Source organism: Danio rerio, chromosome 21 (genome assembly GCF_052040795.2).
Source record: "Danio rerio strain M-AB ecotype USA chromosome 21, GRCz13ab, whole genome shotgun sequence".
Lineage (NCBI taxonomy): Eukaryota > Metazoa > Chordata > Actinopteri > Cypriniformes > Danionidae > Danio > Danio rerio.
This window is the reverse complement of record NC_141041.1, coordinates 17,603,500-17,623,392: the sequence shown is the minus strand read 5'-3', so window position 1 is coordinate 17,623,392 and position 19,893 is coordinate 17,603,500. Positions and strand designations below refer to the sequence as shown.

General features: G+C 36.0%; 1 protein-coding gene across 2 annotated transcripts in view; it reads left to right on the top strand.

Annotated features, from left to right (window-relative positions):
• unc5da (unc-5 netrin receptor Da) overlaps positions 1-19,893 on the top strand; it is a 357,597-nt gene that overhangs the window by 264,121 nt on the left and 73,583 nt on the right. For both annotated transcript variants that reach the window (XM_087300128.1, NM_001328349.2), the window contains 2 exon segments: positions 811-914; positions 16,499-16,679. In XM_087300128.1, coding sequence (XP_087156254.1) covers positions 811-914; positions 16,499-16,679 — 285 coding nt within the window.

Genomic DNA, 19,893 nt, shown 5'->3' with positions numbered 1-19,893 from the left:
ATTTTGTTAAGATAAGATAATATTTGGCCGAAAATACAACTATTTGAACATCTATAATTTGACGGTCACATATTTGGATTTCTAAAATGTATAAACCATATGAAAACTGAATGAATGTGCTTTTCATTGATGTACATTTTGTTAAGATAAGATAATAATTGGTCAAGATGCAACTGTTTGAAATCTGTAACCTGTAATCTGAGGCTTTCATGTAAATGCCATTTGAATACTGAATATATGTTTTTAATTGATGTACATTTTCTTAAGATAAAATTGGCCAAGATGCAGCTATTTAAATATTTGTTATCTGAGGGTTACTTTTTTGGATGTTTGAAATATACAAAATATGAAATTGGAATAAATATGCTTTAAATTGATGTACATTTTGTTAAGATAAGAAAATATTTGGTTGAGATGCAGCTATTTGAAAATCTGTGATCTGAGCGTCACATTTTGGGATTTTTGAGACATGTACACCATATGAAAACTAAATAAATGTGGTTTTTATTGCTTGATAGTTTGGAAAATCAAAAAATCTAATTATTGAGAAAATGTTTAATGTCCAAATTAAGTTATTAGCAATTACTAATTAAAAATATGCTTAAATTGGCAAAAATATATCTGTGTGACATATATTTGTGGTCCATGCTCACATGTATTGCTTTAAATTAAGGCCTGTATAGAACCACCCAAAATTGATGCCATTGCTTTAATGCGATTAGCTCCTTCAGGACAAGAATTGATCAATGAGTCAATCAATGCGTAGTGCAGCAGCATATGCTACCTGTGCTTTTTTATTTTCTCATATAGACCTGAGGAAGAATTTCGAGCAGGAACCGCAGGGAATGGAGGTGCCAATCAATGGCATGATCGTCCTCCACTGCCGTCCACCTGAGGGAGTGCCTGCAGCTGAGGTTAGTGCTTACAGCGCCATCTACATGTCTGGATGTGTAATTGTTATATATTGCAGAATATAAAACAGCAAATCAATCAGTCACTGTTGACATTTGGAGCACTGTTTGTGGGTTTTTTTTTTTTCTCTCCTTCTAGGCATTTGATGAGCATGCCTTTTTTTTTTATTAGGGATGAGTGGAGTTGTTTTTATGAGAGAGTACCGGTGTGTGCATTATCATTATGGGTTCTGGAACAGTGATATATTCAAAAGTGCATTTGCATTCTCAGCACAGGATCTGCTGTGCATTTACATGTTTATTTTATTTTTTCCCACCTTCTCATTGCAATATCTCGGAGAATGTTTATGCCTGCCTTAAGAACTTAAGAACTTCATTCTTTTGGTGTATCTTCCTTATACACCCTGAATAGTATGTGCTTTTTTGGAACAGGATTTGCACCCTGCTGCCCAGTTCCAGCATATGATAAAAGATTTAGCTCAAATGGACAGTTTGTGTTACTGTAGGCCCTCGTCTTCCACTTCTTGGGTCACTTGAAAGGCCTTTTCTTTTATATGCATGAATACCAGTATGGAGAAGAACACAGACTTTGAATAATGCAGAGCAAATCCCATCACTAGCCCTCTGAACTGCTGTCCACTGTCCCAAAACTCTCTCGGGAACAGGGTTACTGTCCATCTGTCTGTTAGTCTGTCTATCATAACTGGATTAGACATGCATGACCTGGAGGATTTATTTTTGCTTCCTATAAAACGCTGGGTAAGACTTTAATTAAAGCGGTGTCCATAAGACACACAACTTGAATATGAACGAGATTTTATGAATGCTTTTGTCTGTCATTTAGTTTTGTCTGTCATTTTGTTAACTGTCATTTAGTGTCATAAGCTCTTTTATGTCAGTTTAAATGCAAAGATGGCATTGTTAGAGATGTCTTTGTAATGACAACTTGACATAAGCAAATAGATCACAACCTGTCTTTGACTTTGTCATGACAACTAGACCAAAAAAAATAAATAAAAATTGTTAGTGTCTTGTCATAACTTGTCATAAATTTGTCATGAACATGATTGCCATGAGGCCATTAAATTTGTGACATGAATATTTTTCTAATCATTTTTTTTTCAGTGGGACATTTTAATGATTCATTAAAATGTCTCATTAAAAGTGTCAATAGTGTCAACTAATTATAGTAATTAATTTATCGTTTAATGACATTCATTCATTTATTAAATGTTTTCTTCAGCTTAGTCTCTTTTTCAGAGGTCGCCACTGCGAAATGAACCGCCAATAATTCCGGCATATCTCATATGCTGGAGATGCCATTCACACACATACACTACAGCCAAATTAGTTTCTTTAGTTCACCTATTAAGCGTGTTTTTGAAGGAAACACATGTGAACACAGTGGAAAACAGTCAAACTCTACACAGACGTGGTCTAGTCGGGACTCGAACCACCGACCTTCTTGCTGTGAGGCGACAGTGCTAACCACTGAGCCACCATGCCACTTAATTTAATGACATTTTAAAGACAAAGAAATTTGTACCTCTGTAGTTCAGGTCAAGAAAATGCCATTTTCTGTTGTTCTAGTACCATCAAGTTGTCATGACAAAGACAGGTAATGATGTATTTGTTAATATCAAGTTATGTAATATTATTATTATTATTATTATCATCATAATTTTTTTATCATTATTATCATTACTACTATATTTACTCTGCACTGTAAAAAGTGACTAGTTACTAAAAGCGAGTAAACAAATAGCCTTAAGACTGAGTTGACATTACAAAAATAAAGTAAACCCATTTTAACTTGGAACTGTTAAGTTCCAATTTTAAAAATTATGCTAATTGTACTTACTTTTCAACTATTCCCTTTTTACAGTGTCAGACTATTTTAGCATGTCTGTTTTCAAATAATTACTGTAATTATCACAATATCACATATTTGGTGCTTCATTAGGTCGATAAAATCTACAATTATAACTTGAATTGAATTTAGAAGACACACTGGAGACTGGAACAGACTTCATTTTGCTAGATACAGAAAATCTGGGGAAAAATATATGATAAAAATGTATTGGGATAAAAGTGATTAGTTTACTTTTATTTTAAAAAAGGGACTTTGGGTTTATTTACATTATTTTTGCAAAGTCAACTTGTTGCTTTTTTATTGGTTTACTCACTTTAAGTAACTAATCACTTTTAACAGTGTGGTAAATTTGAGAAGTTAAAAAAGTTAAAATCTATATTTTTTTGTTGATTTAGCTCTATGTACAGTCCTGTTGTGAACAGTGAAATCTCTGTTCTTGTTGTAAGTTTAGAATCTTCATTCAAGTTTTAGTTCTCAGCACGAAGAGATAAAGAATTCCGCGAGTGTCAAAGAAATGTTCTGAAAACTGCTTTCAGGTTTATCTCAGTGACTCCAAGTGTATAATATCGAACCTCCTACAGAGTTTTGTGACAAGCTTAGGAGGATATCCATGTGCTTAGTGGAAATCAAACTGGCAATTGCTTCTCATAAACCCAGTGTCATATTATTATCATCCTCCACATTCTAGTGAGATGATAAGTGATACCGCTGCGTCTGCGTCTCTGAGGAGGCTGACAGATTCCTTGTTTTTTGCTTTTATTTTTGTTTTTAAGTCACTCTTTTTCTTTGTTGTAGTTTCAGAACATGCAATACTTAAACTAGGCCACCGTGAGCACATTTCAACATCAGCTATAACAAAAAAAATTTAATAAATAAATAATCATATCAACTTTTGCCATCTGTCATGGTGGAAACCTATCCAGAATGGCTGTATGGTGAGCTGCCGTCTGTGATCTGGAGGGAAGCAGCCGTGCACCATCACTACAGCTAATCAATACTCGCTAGAGCCAACATGGTGCTGCTGCTGAAAAGGATAGTCAGGCTTAGGCAATGTTTGAGACAGAGCCAAGATCTGGGTCCAGAGGTCTTTGTGCCAGAAGGGTTTGTCGCTGGAGATTACAGGTTGGCAGCCCAATGCTCCCTCTGTAATCATTGCTGTTCAAAGACTAAAGGTCAAGCCGAAGAACTCTGCCACTGGTAGACATATGAGCCAAGATGGCTCCCCTGTTGTCTGGCTGATACCATCTTTGGACAGGACGCAAGTCTGACTGTGACTGGAAACCGACCAAAGGCTCGGAGAGCATTGGCAGGTCATGGCAGACAGACCACCATGCGCTTCTCATGGGTTAATTATTTTGCGCTTTATTTTGGCATACATTAATTTTACTTCAGCTTAGTCTCTTTATTCATCAGCGGAATGAACCACCAACTAATCCAGCATATGTTTTACACAGCGGATGCCCTTCCAGTTGCAACCCAGTACTACGAAACATTCATACACACTCATTCACACACATATACTACAGCCAATTTAGTTTATTCAATTCACTAAACATGTGTTTAGGCTGTGGGGAAACCTATGCAAACACCAGGAGAACATGCAAACTTTACACTGAAACTCCACCTGACCCAACCGGGTCTCAACGACCTTCTTGCTGTGAGGCGACAGTGCTAACCACTGAGCCACCGTGTTGCCTTCATTTTGGCAGTTAAACATACAAAAAGTGGATTAAATTGCTCGTATTCGATTGTTTCGCTTTGTTTTTCTTGAAAGCGGTTGCGAAAGGTCACAGGCGCGTAACAATTTTGTCATTGTTTATTCTGGCATATGTCATCCTTGTCCTTTGTTTGTTCCCCGCTCGAATGGAAACCTGTTCAGAAAATATCATTTCCCTGGAGCTATAAGATCATCCCTGTTGAATAATGAACGCAACATAATTAAAACAATTACACCAACAAGGAAATGAAAGCGCGATATTAACTGTCAAAGTAAAGTTCATGCAGATTACTCACAGCTAAGATGGGAGAGGGGGGAGAAAAAAACTCTCAATAACTTTGAGAGACCAGACCGATCATTAAGCTCATATTAACTTCACAATCCTCATCCTGCGACGCAATTAATCATTCAGTCTGATGAAGCAAAGTCATTTAAAGTGCTTAAAATGTAATTATTCAGCAATAAACACGGCACGGCCCGCGCTGTCAAGAGCAGGATGAGAAGGAAGGACACGTCCAGCCTGTTTTACTCCTGCATCGGAAATAACGCGGCTGGATTTGGAAAGTTCATTTCTTTAATGTGATTCGCCGAAAATCACTGTAGCGTTTGTAAGGGGCCGCAAGACTTGATTGAAGCAAAGTGATGCAAAGGGACATTAATGAAACTGGAACTTAATTGAGTAGGATGGAACAAACCCGGACGAGACCTCCTTTTGTAATTGCCTTCTTGTCACTTTCACTTTCCGTCTAAGTGAATGTAGCCTAAATCTTGAGGGTGATTTTTTTTTTTTGCCCAGAATGACAATGTTATGAGGTGTTATACCCGTTTCAGGGCTAATTGGATTGACCTGTAAGGGACGTGCCATATTCAACGTTGGGAATGAGCTTCTTTTTTCTTCTTCTTTTTCTTCTTCTTCTTCTTCTTCTTCTTTTTCTTTTTGGACATAATCAATAGGAAAGTATTTTTTGCTTCTGGAAAGTGCCAAAATAGCAGCGTAATTTACTGTACAACAATTTTTAATGGCGGCAGTTGTCTGAAGCATTTATATTTAAACATTTTACAATTAGTTCAACTAATAATTATTAGTTATATGCAACACAAGTACAATTTCAGTTATTAATGTATTGCTTTTACATTAATAACTAAAAAAAACATTGTCTTACTGTCATGTAAATGGTTGGAACATTTTAGAGTTTAGAGAAATCAATAACTGAATTTTGTGCTACAAAACTTTACTACGTGCACAGCCTGATAGGTCACCAAATCTGCTCCTTTGTTATGGAGATTAGTTGCTGTCTTCTCTGCAGCCAATGAGCTTCCACTTCATCAGTTTAAATGCTCCACGTCATTGTACGCTGCCAAGCTGCAGTGTATTTCCAAAGACCATCCTTTAACCCAGCTCCACCTGTGTTTAGATCTGCTACTGGGGTTATGTAACCATATTCTATTTTAATCTTGGTTGTGTTGGGTTAATAATGAGAGGATGCCATTTTGAGTGCACATAGAAAATGTTATAATGTTTAAGACAGATCGCCAGCCTCAGCTTGCACCATTAAATGTACACCATGCACTCTTCAGTTCAGGAAAAAAAGGTGGAAAAGGGAGGAGACAGGAAAGAGGAAGAGGAAAACCCGATATAGAAATTAATTAAAAACTAGCATATGCACCGTGACAATTTTCATAATACATCAAGAAAATAAAAATGTTGTAAATGCATACCTGCACAGAGATTGTTATCATGTTTAAGACAAATCGCCAGCCTCAGCTCGCACCATTAAATGTACACCATGCACTGTCAACATAAATAACATAATACAATACATCAAATAGTTTTTACATCAGTAAATAAAAGAAATGATTAAAATCAAACTTAAATATGTAACTGTGTGTGTGTGTGTGTGTATTATTTAGGACCAGTACTAAGTTCTCTGTAACAATGTGGAGCAGGTATAGCATACCTCTTCAGTTCGGGAAAAAGAGAAAAAGACTGCTCAAACAGTAGTGCAACAGATATGGGTGCTTGAACTATACCACTTTTAAGTCAACCCCAAGGTGGAGAAGAGGTGAAACCACTGTCATCTTACAGACTCCTTTTATATTCATATTTGTGAACACAAAACATTTTTAAGTTGATAGTAACTAAACAAGAGAAAAATATTGTTAAATCAATATACTTGCAAGGAATCTGTTTTACACACACACACACACACACACACATACACACACACACACACACACATGTCAGTAGTAGATCTCGGTGCTTGCTCTGCCATAATAATCAAAGCAGCAGCAGCAGCATAGCAGATCTATTCCGCCAAGACCAAATACATCAACATTGCCGTTCACATAAACATTACCATACTAAATCCCGAGTGTTCATGACAGAATTCAAATCCATATGATTATCCAAATGAATTCTTTTGCACGTGCAGGTTGATAGGTGACCAAATCTGCTCCTGCGTCATTAACTACATGGAAATTCATTGCTGTCTCCTCTGCAGCCAATGAGCTTGCACTCCATCAGTTTAAATGCTTAGCGTCATTTCACAATGTCAAGTTGCAGCATGTTTTCGAAAACCCTCCTCCACCCCAGCTTCACTTGTGTATAGATCTGCTACTGGGGTTACATATATCATGTCTGCAGCAGTACCGGGTAATATTCTCAGATTCCATGTCTCTGTACATACTGGCAGTAGCAGGTCTCAATACTTGCTCGACCATAATAATCAACGCAGCAGCAGCATAGCAGATCTATACTGCCAAGACCAAATACAACAACATTACCATATACATAATCATTATAATACTGTACTAAATCCTGAGATTGTTCATGACAGAATTCATATCCATAAGTGGAAATCAAAATGCAATTATGTTGCATAAACCCAGTGTAATATAACTACAACTGTAATTATGCCATTCTTATCTAAGTTTGCCATTTTACATCATATTCATCTGTTACTTAGATTTTCATTTACATTCAGTTAGTAAGTAATGTGTATTTATATATCGCATTTATCGTGTATGTCCATACACCCAAAGTGCTTCAAAATGATTAGGAGAGGTCTCTCACCACCACCACTAGTGTGCATCATCCACTTGGATGATGTGACACCAGCCACAGGACAGCAGCGCCTGTGTGCTCACCACACACCAGCTATAGGGGGAGTGGAGAAACAATGATAGAGCCATTTCGGTGGATGGGGATGCTTGGGAGGTCATGATGGGTAAGGGCCAAGAGAGAGAATTTGGCCTGTACACTAGGGTTACACCCCTACTCTTTACGAGAAATGCCATGGGATTTGTAATGACCACAGAGAGTGTAACAGTTTAACGTCTTATCCAAAAGATGGTGCTTACTGACAGTAGTGTCCCCTTCACTATACTGGGGCATTAGGACTCACGCAGACCACAGTTTAAGCACCCCCTGCTGGCCTCACTAACACAACAGCATCCTAGTTTTCCCATGTGGTCTCCTATCCAGGCACTGACCAGGCTCAGCCCTGCTTAGCTTCAGTGAGTAACCGTTCTTGGGCTGCAGGGTGATATGGCTGTGGCCAGACCCAAAAAGGAAAATTTGCTTTTAGTTTATTAGGCATCAAGCCATCCATATTGTAGATGTTTTTTTTTTTTTTCCTTCAGGAGAGCATTAACAAAGTTTTTTAGCTGGAATAGTGCATGTTGATGATTCATAAGTCAACTTTAAGAGTCAAAAACATATATAAGCGAATAAAAATGATTACTCGTTGCTCCTGGCTATACACTGAGGTCTTATGAAGCAAAAATGGTCTGGCAAGAGACTGATCATTATTTACAACATTATTAGCTTTAATCTGTAACCTTGCCAAACAGTAGCCATTGACTTGCATGTTATGAATCATCAAGAACCACAGTTAAAAAAAAAAAAAAAAAACAGCTAAAAATAATGTTTTACGGAAGAAAAAAGTCACATATATCTTGGATGGCTAGAGGGTGAACTAATTAACAACAAACTAGAATATCCCTTTAAGCAGAAATATTATCACTTATTTACGTCTGTGTATGCTAGCTATGAAATTAGCTCATTTTATTAGGCTGATTTATTCCAAATCATTTTCCACTGCTGCTTTTTCCACCACCAAACACTATTAAACCAATGCATCATGTACTGGAACTGCCATTATAAAAATGTCCATGGCATTCAGAAAACAGTGACAGTTTTCCAGTAATTCATGCATATCCACTGTTGGACGTTTTTAGACAAGTTAAACTAATGAGAGAGAAAGAGAGATCATGAGATGCTTCATGAGAGTTTATTTTCTATAAGTACACAAGGTTAAATGTGCTTATATATGAAGAAGCACCCCCATATATGATTGAATGGGCTAATTAAACTTGTAGGATGGCATTCTTAGACCAGCGTTCAGCTCGAAGAGTTTCTATAAACATCTCAAGCTATTAACCTCCATGATGGGTGTGATCTCATCTTAAATTATATCTTTAACATTTCCAAAGCATCTCAACACCTGACGGACCATGTAAAGATGTCATGTCCTTGGAAATATATGAAATATACGTGTATATTATTGGTTTATTTGAACATACACCATATGTATATGTCTGCAATTCTAATGACTGAAAAATTGTTTATGTTATTGGACATTATTGCAATATTTTTAATATGTGTTGAGTTTAATGCGAAATTATCCTGTACGTTTTTTTTTTTTTAATCTTTTTTAAATAGTTCTCATGTTATGTTTACAAGAGCAATGACATTTTCAAAGTATTTCCTATTCATTCATTCATTTTCTTTTTGGCTTACTCCCTTTATTTATCAGTGGTCGCCACAGCGGAATGAACCACCAATTCATCCAGCATATGTTTTACGCAGCAGCTGCCTTTCCAATTTAGTTTTTTCAATTCATATTGAAATATAATCATATATATATATATATATATATATATATATATATATATATATATATATATATATATATATATATATATATATATATATATATATATATATATAATTTTGGGGAATCCAAGCTCTAAAAAATAGTAAATCCAAAAACTTTTGTTAAATATATGTATTTAGTAACACTTTTAGTTAATGGTCCATAAGTTATTGTTAGTTAATTTATTTACTAACATGAACAAACAATTAGTAATACATTTATTACTGTATTTATTCATCTTCGTTAATGGTAGTAGTATTAAAGTTAAATTACGTTAGTTCTTGTTTGTTCTAGATTACTCACAGTTCAGTAACTGTTACCAGATACAACTTTGGATTTTAATAATGCATTAGTAAATGTTGAACTATGATTAATAAATGTTGTACAAGATTATTCATACTTAATGTTAGTAAATACATTAACTAATGGACTATTATTTAAAAATTTTACCATGTATTTTCATATATTGCCATCAGATTTCTACATGTGACTTGTATAATCAACATATTAGTACTCTGAGCCAGCAAAAAAAGGGTTCAAAAACCATTTAGTTAGTGTGGCAGCAGAGGTTAGCAGCATTGCCCTTTGAGGGTCCAAACTGGTGGGTGTGGTGTTGCGGTGGTCCGTGTTCACTGTGTTTTAATTGGAACAAATGTGCTAATTAAGCAAATTTGTTTCCTCTGTTCCCTGGCCTTAGGCTAAGCACACCCATTTGAATATGTCCCTCAGTGTTCAGCTCATCTCTCCATCGCCCGCCAACCCAAACGCTTCCCCCCCAGAGGCTCAAAACAGACCCAGAAACAGCCTGCGATTTGAATACAAAACACAGACACGCGCACAGAAAAAGAGAGAACTTCCCCCAACAGACTCTTAAAAAAGAGATGGAAGCATTGATAGAGGAAAAGGCTTTAGATTAGTTCCCAGATAGGGAAATAATTAGAAAGAAAATGAAAGAGTTTAGATAACATGTAAGAAATGGAGGATGAGTGAAGGTAAAATGTAGGCCTTTTCTGGGTGCATTTGATGTGGTAACGCAGGGTTAAATGCATGCTGTGAAGGAGTTTCCCAGGTTTATAAGTTAATATCGTTGCTTATACCAGTGTAGTAGATTTATTATCACATCTTTTGTTGCTCATAATTATTCTCTTGTACACTGATGATCTCCCCCTGATAGCTTATAATAGACTTGATAATTAAGCACACAGTGTAATCTTTTCATTCACTAACTCAACACTTGTCAGGTTAGTAAACAAAGGGAACAAATCATGCAGTGCCATCTGCAGACTGTAAATAATTCTCACCTTGGTCTTTATTTGAGTCTCTTCAAAAACAAAGTCATTGTTTTGATCTCTGACTAGTTTTCTATTTAAAGGGGTATAATGAAAAACAGTTTGTTTTATTATTGTTGGTGTGATTTTATATATTTTAGTTGTATTGTTTTACAAGGTGTGTACTTGCATGTACTTTCGAAAGTGTTGGTAATCAGGGGTGTTGCTAGACATAAAGCTGCACTGGAGAAAAAGAACCAATAACTCTTATCACCTTTCTTTCTTTCCACTTTGATTTGAGCCTTTGGTATTTTTGGTATTTTGGACTTTTTCCTAATGATCAGTTAAATACTTATGAAGACATGTATACATCTGTTTAAAACTGCAATGCTTTTACAAGCATTAATTAAGTGCATAAAGACTAACATCTTTATTCTAGGATTACCACTGACGTAAAAAAGAAAATAGTAACTCAAAGCTTTTACTGAGGCACTGCAGACATTTACTGGGGCATGTGACCCAGTAAATGGGGTCTATCATTGCTCCTTCTGGTAGTATAACATATGTAGTAGAGTACTGGTTTAGTATATCTTCATGTATTAACTAAATTTTATCAGTTTTATAGTATGTTAAATTTATAAATGTGTTGACGCAGGGGATTTAATTGAACCAAATCCAAGTTTTTTTATATTAGCTTTTGAAAAAGGGAATTAGCAGTTATCCATTTAAATATTTACCAAAACATAAAATATTCATTAGTACAAAATTGAGGGTAATAAAGTATGAGCTATTTTTAAGTGTGTAAGTTTTTACTTTTGAGACTGTAGTTAACATTTCATGCATGTTGAGGATAGTTCTGTGATATTTGTGCACTCCGTAAATATTTTTGCGAGGACAACTTAATTGTTTTATGTTTAGTCCACTTAAATTTGTAAAAACAATTAGGTTAATTTAACCAATTTGTGTTGGAACAACATAAATTAATTGTGTGGAACCCAGCATTTTTACTATGTTGTTACGATCTTTAGATGGTCAGTCAAGGAGGAGAAGACATAGTGGGAGATAGATATACACTCACCAGCCACTATATTAGGTACACCTTACTAGTACCTGGTTGGACCCCCTTTTGCCTTCAGAACTGCCTTAATGGCAGGATGTTGGAAGTAGCAATCTGAAGATGGGTGCACTTTGGTCATAAAGAGATAGACATGGTTAGCAATAATACTCAGGTAGGCTATAGCATTGACATAATGCTCAAATGGAACTAATGGACCCAAAATGTGCCAAGAAAATATCCCCCACACCATTAAACCCACCACCACCAGCCTGAACCGTTGAAACAATGCAGGCTGGATACATGCTTTCATGTTGTTCATGACAAATTCAAATTGACTTGTGGCAGCAGAAATCAAAACTCATCAGACCAGGCAATGTTTCTCCAATCTTCTATTGTCCAATTTTGGTGAGCCTGTGTAAATTGTAGCCTGTTTCCTGTTCTTAGCTGACAGAAGTGGCACCCAGTGTGGTCTTCTGCTGCTGTAGCCCATCCGCCTTAAGGTTTGACGTGTTGTGTGTTCAGAGATGCTTTTCAGCATACCTCGGTTGTAACGAGTGGTTATTTGAGGTACTGTTGCCTTTCTATCAGCTGAAACCAGTCTGGCTATTCTCCTCTGACCTCTGGCGTCAACAAGGCATTTGTGCCCACAGAACTGCCGCTCACTGGATATTCTTTCTTTTTTGGACCATTCTCTGTAAACCCTAGAGATCCCAGTTGATCAGCAGTTTATGAACTACTCAGAGCAGCCCGTGTAGCACCAGCAACCATGTTACATTCAAAGTCACTTAAATCACCTTTCTTCCCCATTCTGATGCTCAGTTTGAACTGCAGCAGATCGTCTTGACCAGGTCTGCATGCCGTAATGCATTGAGTTTTTGCCATGCGATTGGTTGATTACAAGCAGTTGGACAGGTGTACCTAATAAAGTGGCTGGTGAGTGTATACTGTATATCCACTTAAGTTTAATTCAGTCTACTTAAATTTGTAAAACAAAAAAAGGTATTTATCAAAAAACTCTGGGAATGCATATAGTATTCCATAAATATAGAACTTTTTTTTTTTTTTGATGGGGGGGTGTCACATGATCACTTTCTCCTGAAGTTTAGAGTAATGACTGCTAAAAATGCAGCATTGTAATCTTAGGATTAATATTATTAATATAGACAAGAGTTGTTTCAAACAGTAAAAATGTTTTACAAGATAATATTTTTTCTAATTTTTTTGCAGCAGTTGCTGAGGATAAAAATATTGCCTAACACTCATCTCTTTCTTGGAAAGACTTTCATTACTGATAGTTTTTTAGCTTGATTAAATAAGTATTATAGAGTAATAGACCTAACAGGACTGGATTAGCTCTTGAGGTTTGACCATAAACACAGAACGGAGGGCAGAGAAAGAAAGAGAGGACAGATGCACTCACCGCCATTCTGGGAGCTCTGGCCTGGAACGGAGAAAAGAGTGAAATTAAAAGCATATGATGAAAGAGTTCTCTCCGGCCATCGCGAAGATGAGAAAGAGACGGAGAAATCTCTCACACATGACAATCTGATGGCTGATATATTGATTTTCCACCCTTCATTATTCTTTAAGGCCTCAGAGAGGGAGTTGAGCAATTTTACTCACCCCATGTGTATGTTTGCTGTTCAAGCGCAGAGGGCAAAAACTTTACACACAAACAGAGATTCCCAAGGGGTGTGCTGTGTTTTTAATCTGCAAACGCACAGTGACATAAATCAACTCGTGTCCCCGTGACCTGACGACTGCCGCCCCTCTGGACCAACTTAGAACTGGTGGCTGTTGCCAAACGATTGCAATTTACACGACCAGCCATGCGAGGAGGGTGCGTCGTCACGCTATTGCTGCGTTTGTAAATCCTAATGAATCAGACCGTCAAACATCAGAGCTGAATAAATAACGCTAGGCTTAGCTTGACCTTGCAGTCACCTCAAACTGGCAGGATTTCTTTGGATGAGCTGCGACCTGTGTCCCGATCAAGGTGACAAGTTTGAACATGACTATACAGAGGATGCACATTTACCACTGTGAATGCTTTTTATTCACCTTTCACTTGTTTAAAACCAGTTTGAATATTTGTTTTCTTATAAACATGAAAAAGAAGATATACTAAATAATGTTGGAAGGCCGTAAACATTGATATCCATAGGGAAAAAAACAAATACTATGTTAAGTCAATGGTTACAGGTTTTCAGCTATTTCAAAGCATCTTATTTTTTTCAACAGAAGAAAGAAAATCAAACTGTATTGGAAGAACACTGTTACAATGAAGGGTTCCATCGAATGAATCAAATTAACCTAATTAGTCAGTTTGTCACAAGGGAGATGCTGACAACGAAGTGCCGATCCAAATGCAGGAGTTATTATTAAGAGAATGGTCAGGCAGGCAATGATCACAATCAGGAGCAAACAATAACATGCTGGCAAATCCAGAAGAAAGGTCAATAACCAGGCGAGTGGTCGATCCAGGAGACTAACAACATAAACAGACCAAAACAAAACAAACAAACAAAGCAAAGTGAAGGTCGGCAACGGAAAGACAAGAGTAGGAAAATGTGTCGTAATGTTAACTTGACAGATAAACACAACTTTATTGTCAACTGTTGCTGGAGTTGATGAGCGCAGGGGCTTCTGGGAGTTGCAGTTTGTTCAGCAGTAATCTCCAATATAAAAAACCTCACTGGCGATTGCAACAAACTGCAGGAAAATTGCCAGCATAACACCATTGAACTTATATTATGTTGAATTGACTTAAAGGGCCACGAAACCCCCCTGTTTCAGCGGGGTGTTTTCACACCTCTAGTTTGGAAAAACTCAGGAAAGTGGGTGTGTTCAGCTCTGTTTAGGTGACAGTGTCGGGGGAGGGAAAGAGAAAAGGTTTGGCATAAAAGGTTTTCTTCAACATCAACTGGAACCGCGTCATTTTTAAAAGGAGACGAGCAGCAAATCGGGATTTCACCATTTCCTGATTCGAAAAGCTCTCGGGTAAAAAATGTTCCACACAAATGTATATTTGCTGCACGCACTGTAGTCCACACGTAAGTCCAGCTGCGCTCTCATAGCAGGAAATGAAAACAAAGCTTTCATTGCAGCACATTTATAAACACAACACTGACGATCCGTGTCTCCAAACAATTCTTGTTCTTCCACTTGTTTTGGCAACACACCAAGGCATCTCTGCCATCTGAACAATGTAACAGGTAAAAACAGTCTTCGAAGCTACAGTATCATGCATAATAATGAAGTTGCACGTCATTCACAATAGAGCATGCTAATTGGTTTGAACCAAGTCTTTCTCATGAATTAATGCTGCACACTCTGAGACGTCATAATGTACTCTCCGGTACAGACATCCAGTCTATACACTGGAATACATGCAAGAATCTTAACGCCATGACGTAACTTTAAAAACGGAAGAACTAATTTGCTCTAAATAACGTTAAAACAACCAATTTTCACTTTTTTGTGAAATATATGTGTCCTAATAGTGTTTATAGCAGTGTGGGACACATATATGACTATCAACAGCTCAAAAAAATGTCTTTTGGTGTTTTGTGACCGTTTAAAACAGCTTGCATAACTTATAAAATTAAGTGAGAACATGACAAGTTAGAACAAGTTACAATGACCTAAAAATATATGCTGTCAGGGCTAATTGATCATAATTATTTAAAGTGTAAATAAATGTTGGTTGTTGTTGTTGTTGTTTTGATCATTACCACTTGATAAATACAATCAGATTCCAACTAGATATGCATTAAAATCTGACTTGGACTAAATATCTGAGCAGGTTGATTTACACTACTGTTCAAAAGTTTGTCAGCAAGATTTTATCAAAGTTAAACAGAAAAGTATTATGCTCACCAAGGTTTTGGATCATTTGCTTTATCAAAGATATTGTAAAATATTTACAAATATTATTATAACTAAAAATATGTCATTGGATAATGTAGTTTTTTTTTCCACTTAATGACAAAAGTTTTCTTTTTGGGTGAATGATTACTTTAATTCATATCTTTCATTTAAATACATGCATTTTACTAATCTAAGTACACTCAAAAAATCATTTGATTGCTGCTTGTTTAAACTACTTATTTAAAATAGTTGAAACAACACAATTCTTAAAGTTGGGGGGGGGGCAGCTTAAATGATTTATGTTTAATCCACTTAAATTTGTAAAACTGAATAAGTTAACTTAATTGATTTGTGTTGGGACAACATAAAGAAATTGTGTGGAACCCAGCATTTTTTAGACTAAACATAAAACAAATGAATAGTCCAAATATATACAATAATTATGTTGTTTTAGCTTATTTTAAACAAGTACTTTAAACAAGAAACAAAAATCATATATATTTTTTTGTTTCTTTTTGAGTCAGAGACAGAGGTGAATCACTTGCTGTTGCATTGATACCGCTTGTGTCTTATTTGACAATGTGCATTTAATTGGCTGAGCTGATGTGAGGGCGATGTTTGCTTTAGATAGGCTGTCAGGAAGGGTCTCATGCTGTTTTGTGAAGTTCAAGAAAAGGTTGGGGGGAAAAAAGGCATTCTCTACAGCCTCCTTGTGAAAATTGTAGATTGTTCTAAAAGTGGAGAATCTGTGTTTTTCTTGCTATGTTCTTCTGGGGTGGTTGGATTGACAGTAAACTTTCATTAAAGCGCCTGGATATACTCAGGAACACTGGTTTTAACCTGTCAAATCTGCCTCTCTTTTCAGGTGGAGTGGCTGAAGAATGAAGAGCTGGTGCATTCTCTTGAAGACATCAATATTGACACTCGAGCCGACCACAACTTGATCATCAATGAAGCAAGGCTTTCAGACTCTGGAAACTACACCTGTCTGGCCAGCAACATTGTTGCTAGGAGACGTAGTGCCACAGCTATGGTCATTGTCTTTGGTATGGAAACATATTTTTGTTTTGTTTATTATTTAATGTCCTTTCATTTTTCTTTAGATTATTTATCAGATGTCGCCACAGCAGAATGAACCGACAACTATTCCAGCATATGTTTTACGCAGAGGATGCCCTTGCAGCTGCAACCCAATACTGGGAAACACTCTTAAACTCTTGCATTCACTCATACACGATGGCCAATTTAATCCAATTCACCTTTAGCACATGTCTTAGGACTGTGGGAAACCAGAGCACCCAGAGGAAACCCAAACTGTATGGTGTATGGTTAAACATTTTATTTAAAAAAGATATAATTAATTTCACCATGATTTTGGCAAAAAAATCAGAAGCACAAATTCATTTAAGAGTGTTCTAGAGTGTGTTTCTCAAGCTACAGTATTGTACACAATAGTACAAACAGTCCAAAATGCAGCTGCTAGCCTTTTTACTGACACTCGCAAATACAATCATATTACCAATCTTCTACTTTGTTTGCAATGGTTGTCAGTCCATTTTAAACTAGAGTTTACAATTTAACTTTTCATCTATATTCATTTTTAGGTGGACTGGTACCTTTGTGTCGTTCCGACCTGATTTAGAGAAATCCAGCCAGATGTTTACAAAAATATTTAAGAATAACAAACAAGATATATTTATTTTCACTGCATTTAAAATTTCCATCAATGTAGATTAAATATTTGAAACGTAATTGAGCTTATAAACATTATGTGATTGATTTGTGTAAGTTAAGCATATTTAAAATAAATAAGAACCGAATTTATGTAATAATAATAATAATCAATTAAATGTGTTTTAAATGCTCCTATTAATTGAAAACGCATTAGATTTAGTGATGTTATTACATAAATCGTGTTCTTATGGAGTTGTGTCAATTTTGCCCCAGAAAATTAAGTAAACCAATCTCAGCTTTTAACTAATTGTATCTTTTTTACAGCTAGATATATTTATACTTTTATCATAACAATGTTTTTTAAACTCACTAAATCTAATAGTATTTGATTTAACAGATTTTGATTGATTGTAAAGTATCTGACATACATTTAAAAAAACTACATATTAAACAAAAATCAAAAGCTTATTAAAAAACTCCATTGTGGTTATTTTTTAAGTGTAAGGTCATTGAATAAGAAACTTGTATTGGCCTTGATCAAGTCTGAGGGAAAAAAAAAAGTTTATAAGATTTTGCCGTAGCCAATACCAAATTGTGGAATACCCTTCCAGTTCCCATTAGAAGAATTGCAACAGAATCACTTTTTTAAATCAAGGCTTAAAGCCCATCTGTTATTGAAGGCTTACTATGTATGAGCCAACATTAGATTTAGATTTAGATTTTTTTTGTCTTATAATTGTAAGTAATTAAATTTCTTTTTAAAAAATGTTGTTCAGCACAAATGCCAGCCATTGTTGTTTTATTATGATCTATAAATAAAAGTGAAGTTAAGCTTAATGTCATTACCCAAGAGGCTTCAATGGGCCTTGTAACTTTTAAGAATTACACACCTAAATGAGTCACTAAAAAACAATAATTTTTATATAAGATTGATTCTGCAACATGACAAGTGAAGTCATAGAAATATTCAAAAACACTTATTGAATGCTTTAACCCTTTATTAAGTTTGAACTGTTGTCCATAGATCATCAATAAACAGATTTGGGCTGAAAAAAATATTCAGAAATGGGGTAAAAAAATATCTTTAAAGATAAGTAACTAAATAATTTACAGCAGATTCTTTTAAAAAAAAAATACTGAATTCAATTAGAAAAAGACCACCCGCTTTGAATGTTATTGCTCGATTGAATGGGCATTATCAGTGGTTATCAGCTGATAGATATGGGCCAGTAGGGCCCTTCTGCACATACTGGTCGGCTCAGAAGACCTTTATTATCCATCCACATGGTTAATCAGCTGTACTAATAGAGAAGACTCCAGATCCAGATCTGTTTGTACTTTACTTTGACAGTTGGGTTTAGGGTTGGGGTAGAGGTCGACATTAATAAAATACAATTCATGCTAAATTTAATAAATAATCTAAATAATTCTTGTTGTTAATTCGCTGTACTAATAGAGAAGACTCCAGATCTGTTTTTACATTACTGTGAGAGTTGGGTTTAGGGTTGGGGTAGGGGAAGACATTAATAAAATACATTAAATGGGAATTTGAATAAATAATAAAAAATATTTGTTAACTTCCGGTCACAGCTGTGTGATCTATACAGTAGCTGAATAACCATGTGGATGGATAACAGCTTTCTGAACCTACCAGTTGGTGCAGAAAGTCTGTATCTATGGGGTGATGACCACTAAAAACGCCCATTCAATCAAGTGATAACATTCGAATCGGCTGAAATTACCAAGTGACTTTCTTTAAATGAGTAATCCAAATATTTGACTTCAAAGAAAGTTTACTGATGTCTTTATTATGAGTGAGTAACTACTGTAAATAATTCACTACCAATTTTATTCAGAAGCAATGATTCATTCAGTTACAGACTTGAGAATGAGTCATGGATTCATTTAGTTGATTTCTTAACAAAAGTATATTACATGGATGTTTTCTGAATAAATTTGGGTTTTAAACTAATACACTGAAAGAATTCATCTTTAGTTTACTCATAATGCCTCATCACCAGTTACTTGCATAATGATGATAATGATATCGCTAAAACACAGCCCCCTCCATTCATAAACAAACTACCAGTGTGTTATAATGTGCAAACACAGACGTTTGGAATAACACAAACAGTAAATGGAATATGAGAGCCATGAAGGAGACACAAGAAAATAAAACAAGCTCTGTCTCATCCTTCTGAGTGTAGGTTTCAGAAAACTTTCATTCAAACGTCTGGATTTGTGTTGATGACAATGTGTGAAAGTTTGACATGCTGCAGAATGCCACCGCCCATCCATTTAGTCACCTACACCGACCTTCACTCCAACAGTTTACAAAAAACCATCACCTATAAATCACCATCCCGCCACGACCTATGACACAGCGCCCTCGTTTTTCAAATCCCCAATAATTCATCAAGTGAGACGTACTGTAGAAATACAGCGTTTCATCATTTCTCCAGCCCTGTGTCTGCGTGAGGCCATCACTTAGACGCCCGGTAAGGGTTCGATTATCTATTTTTGTCAACACATATAATGAGTTAATGATTCTAACGCTCCCCGTGTGGCCAGTATTGCCACGGTTCA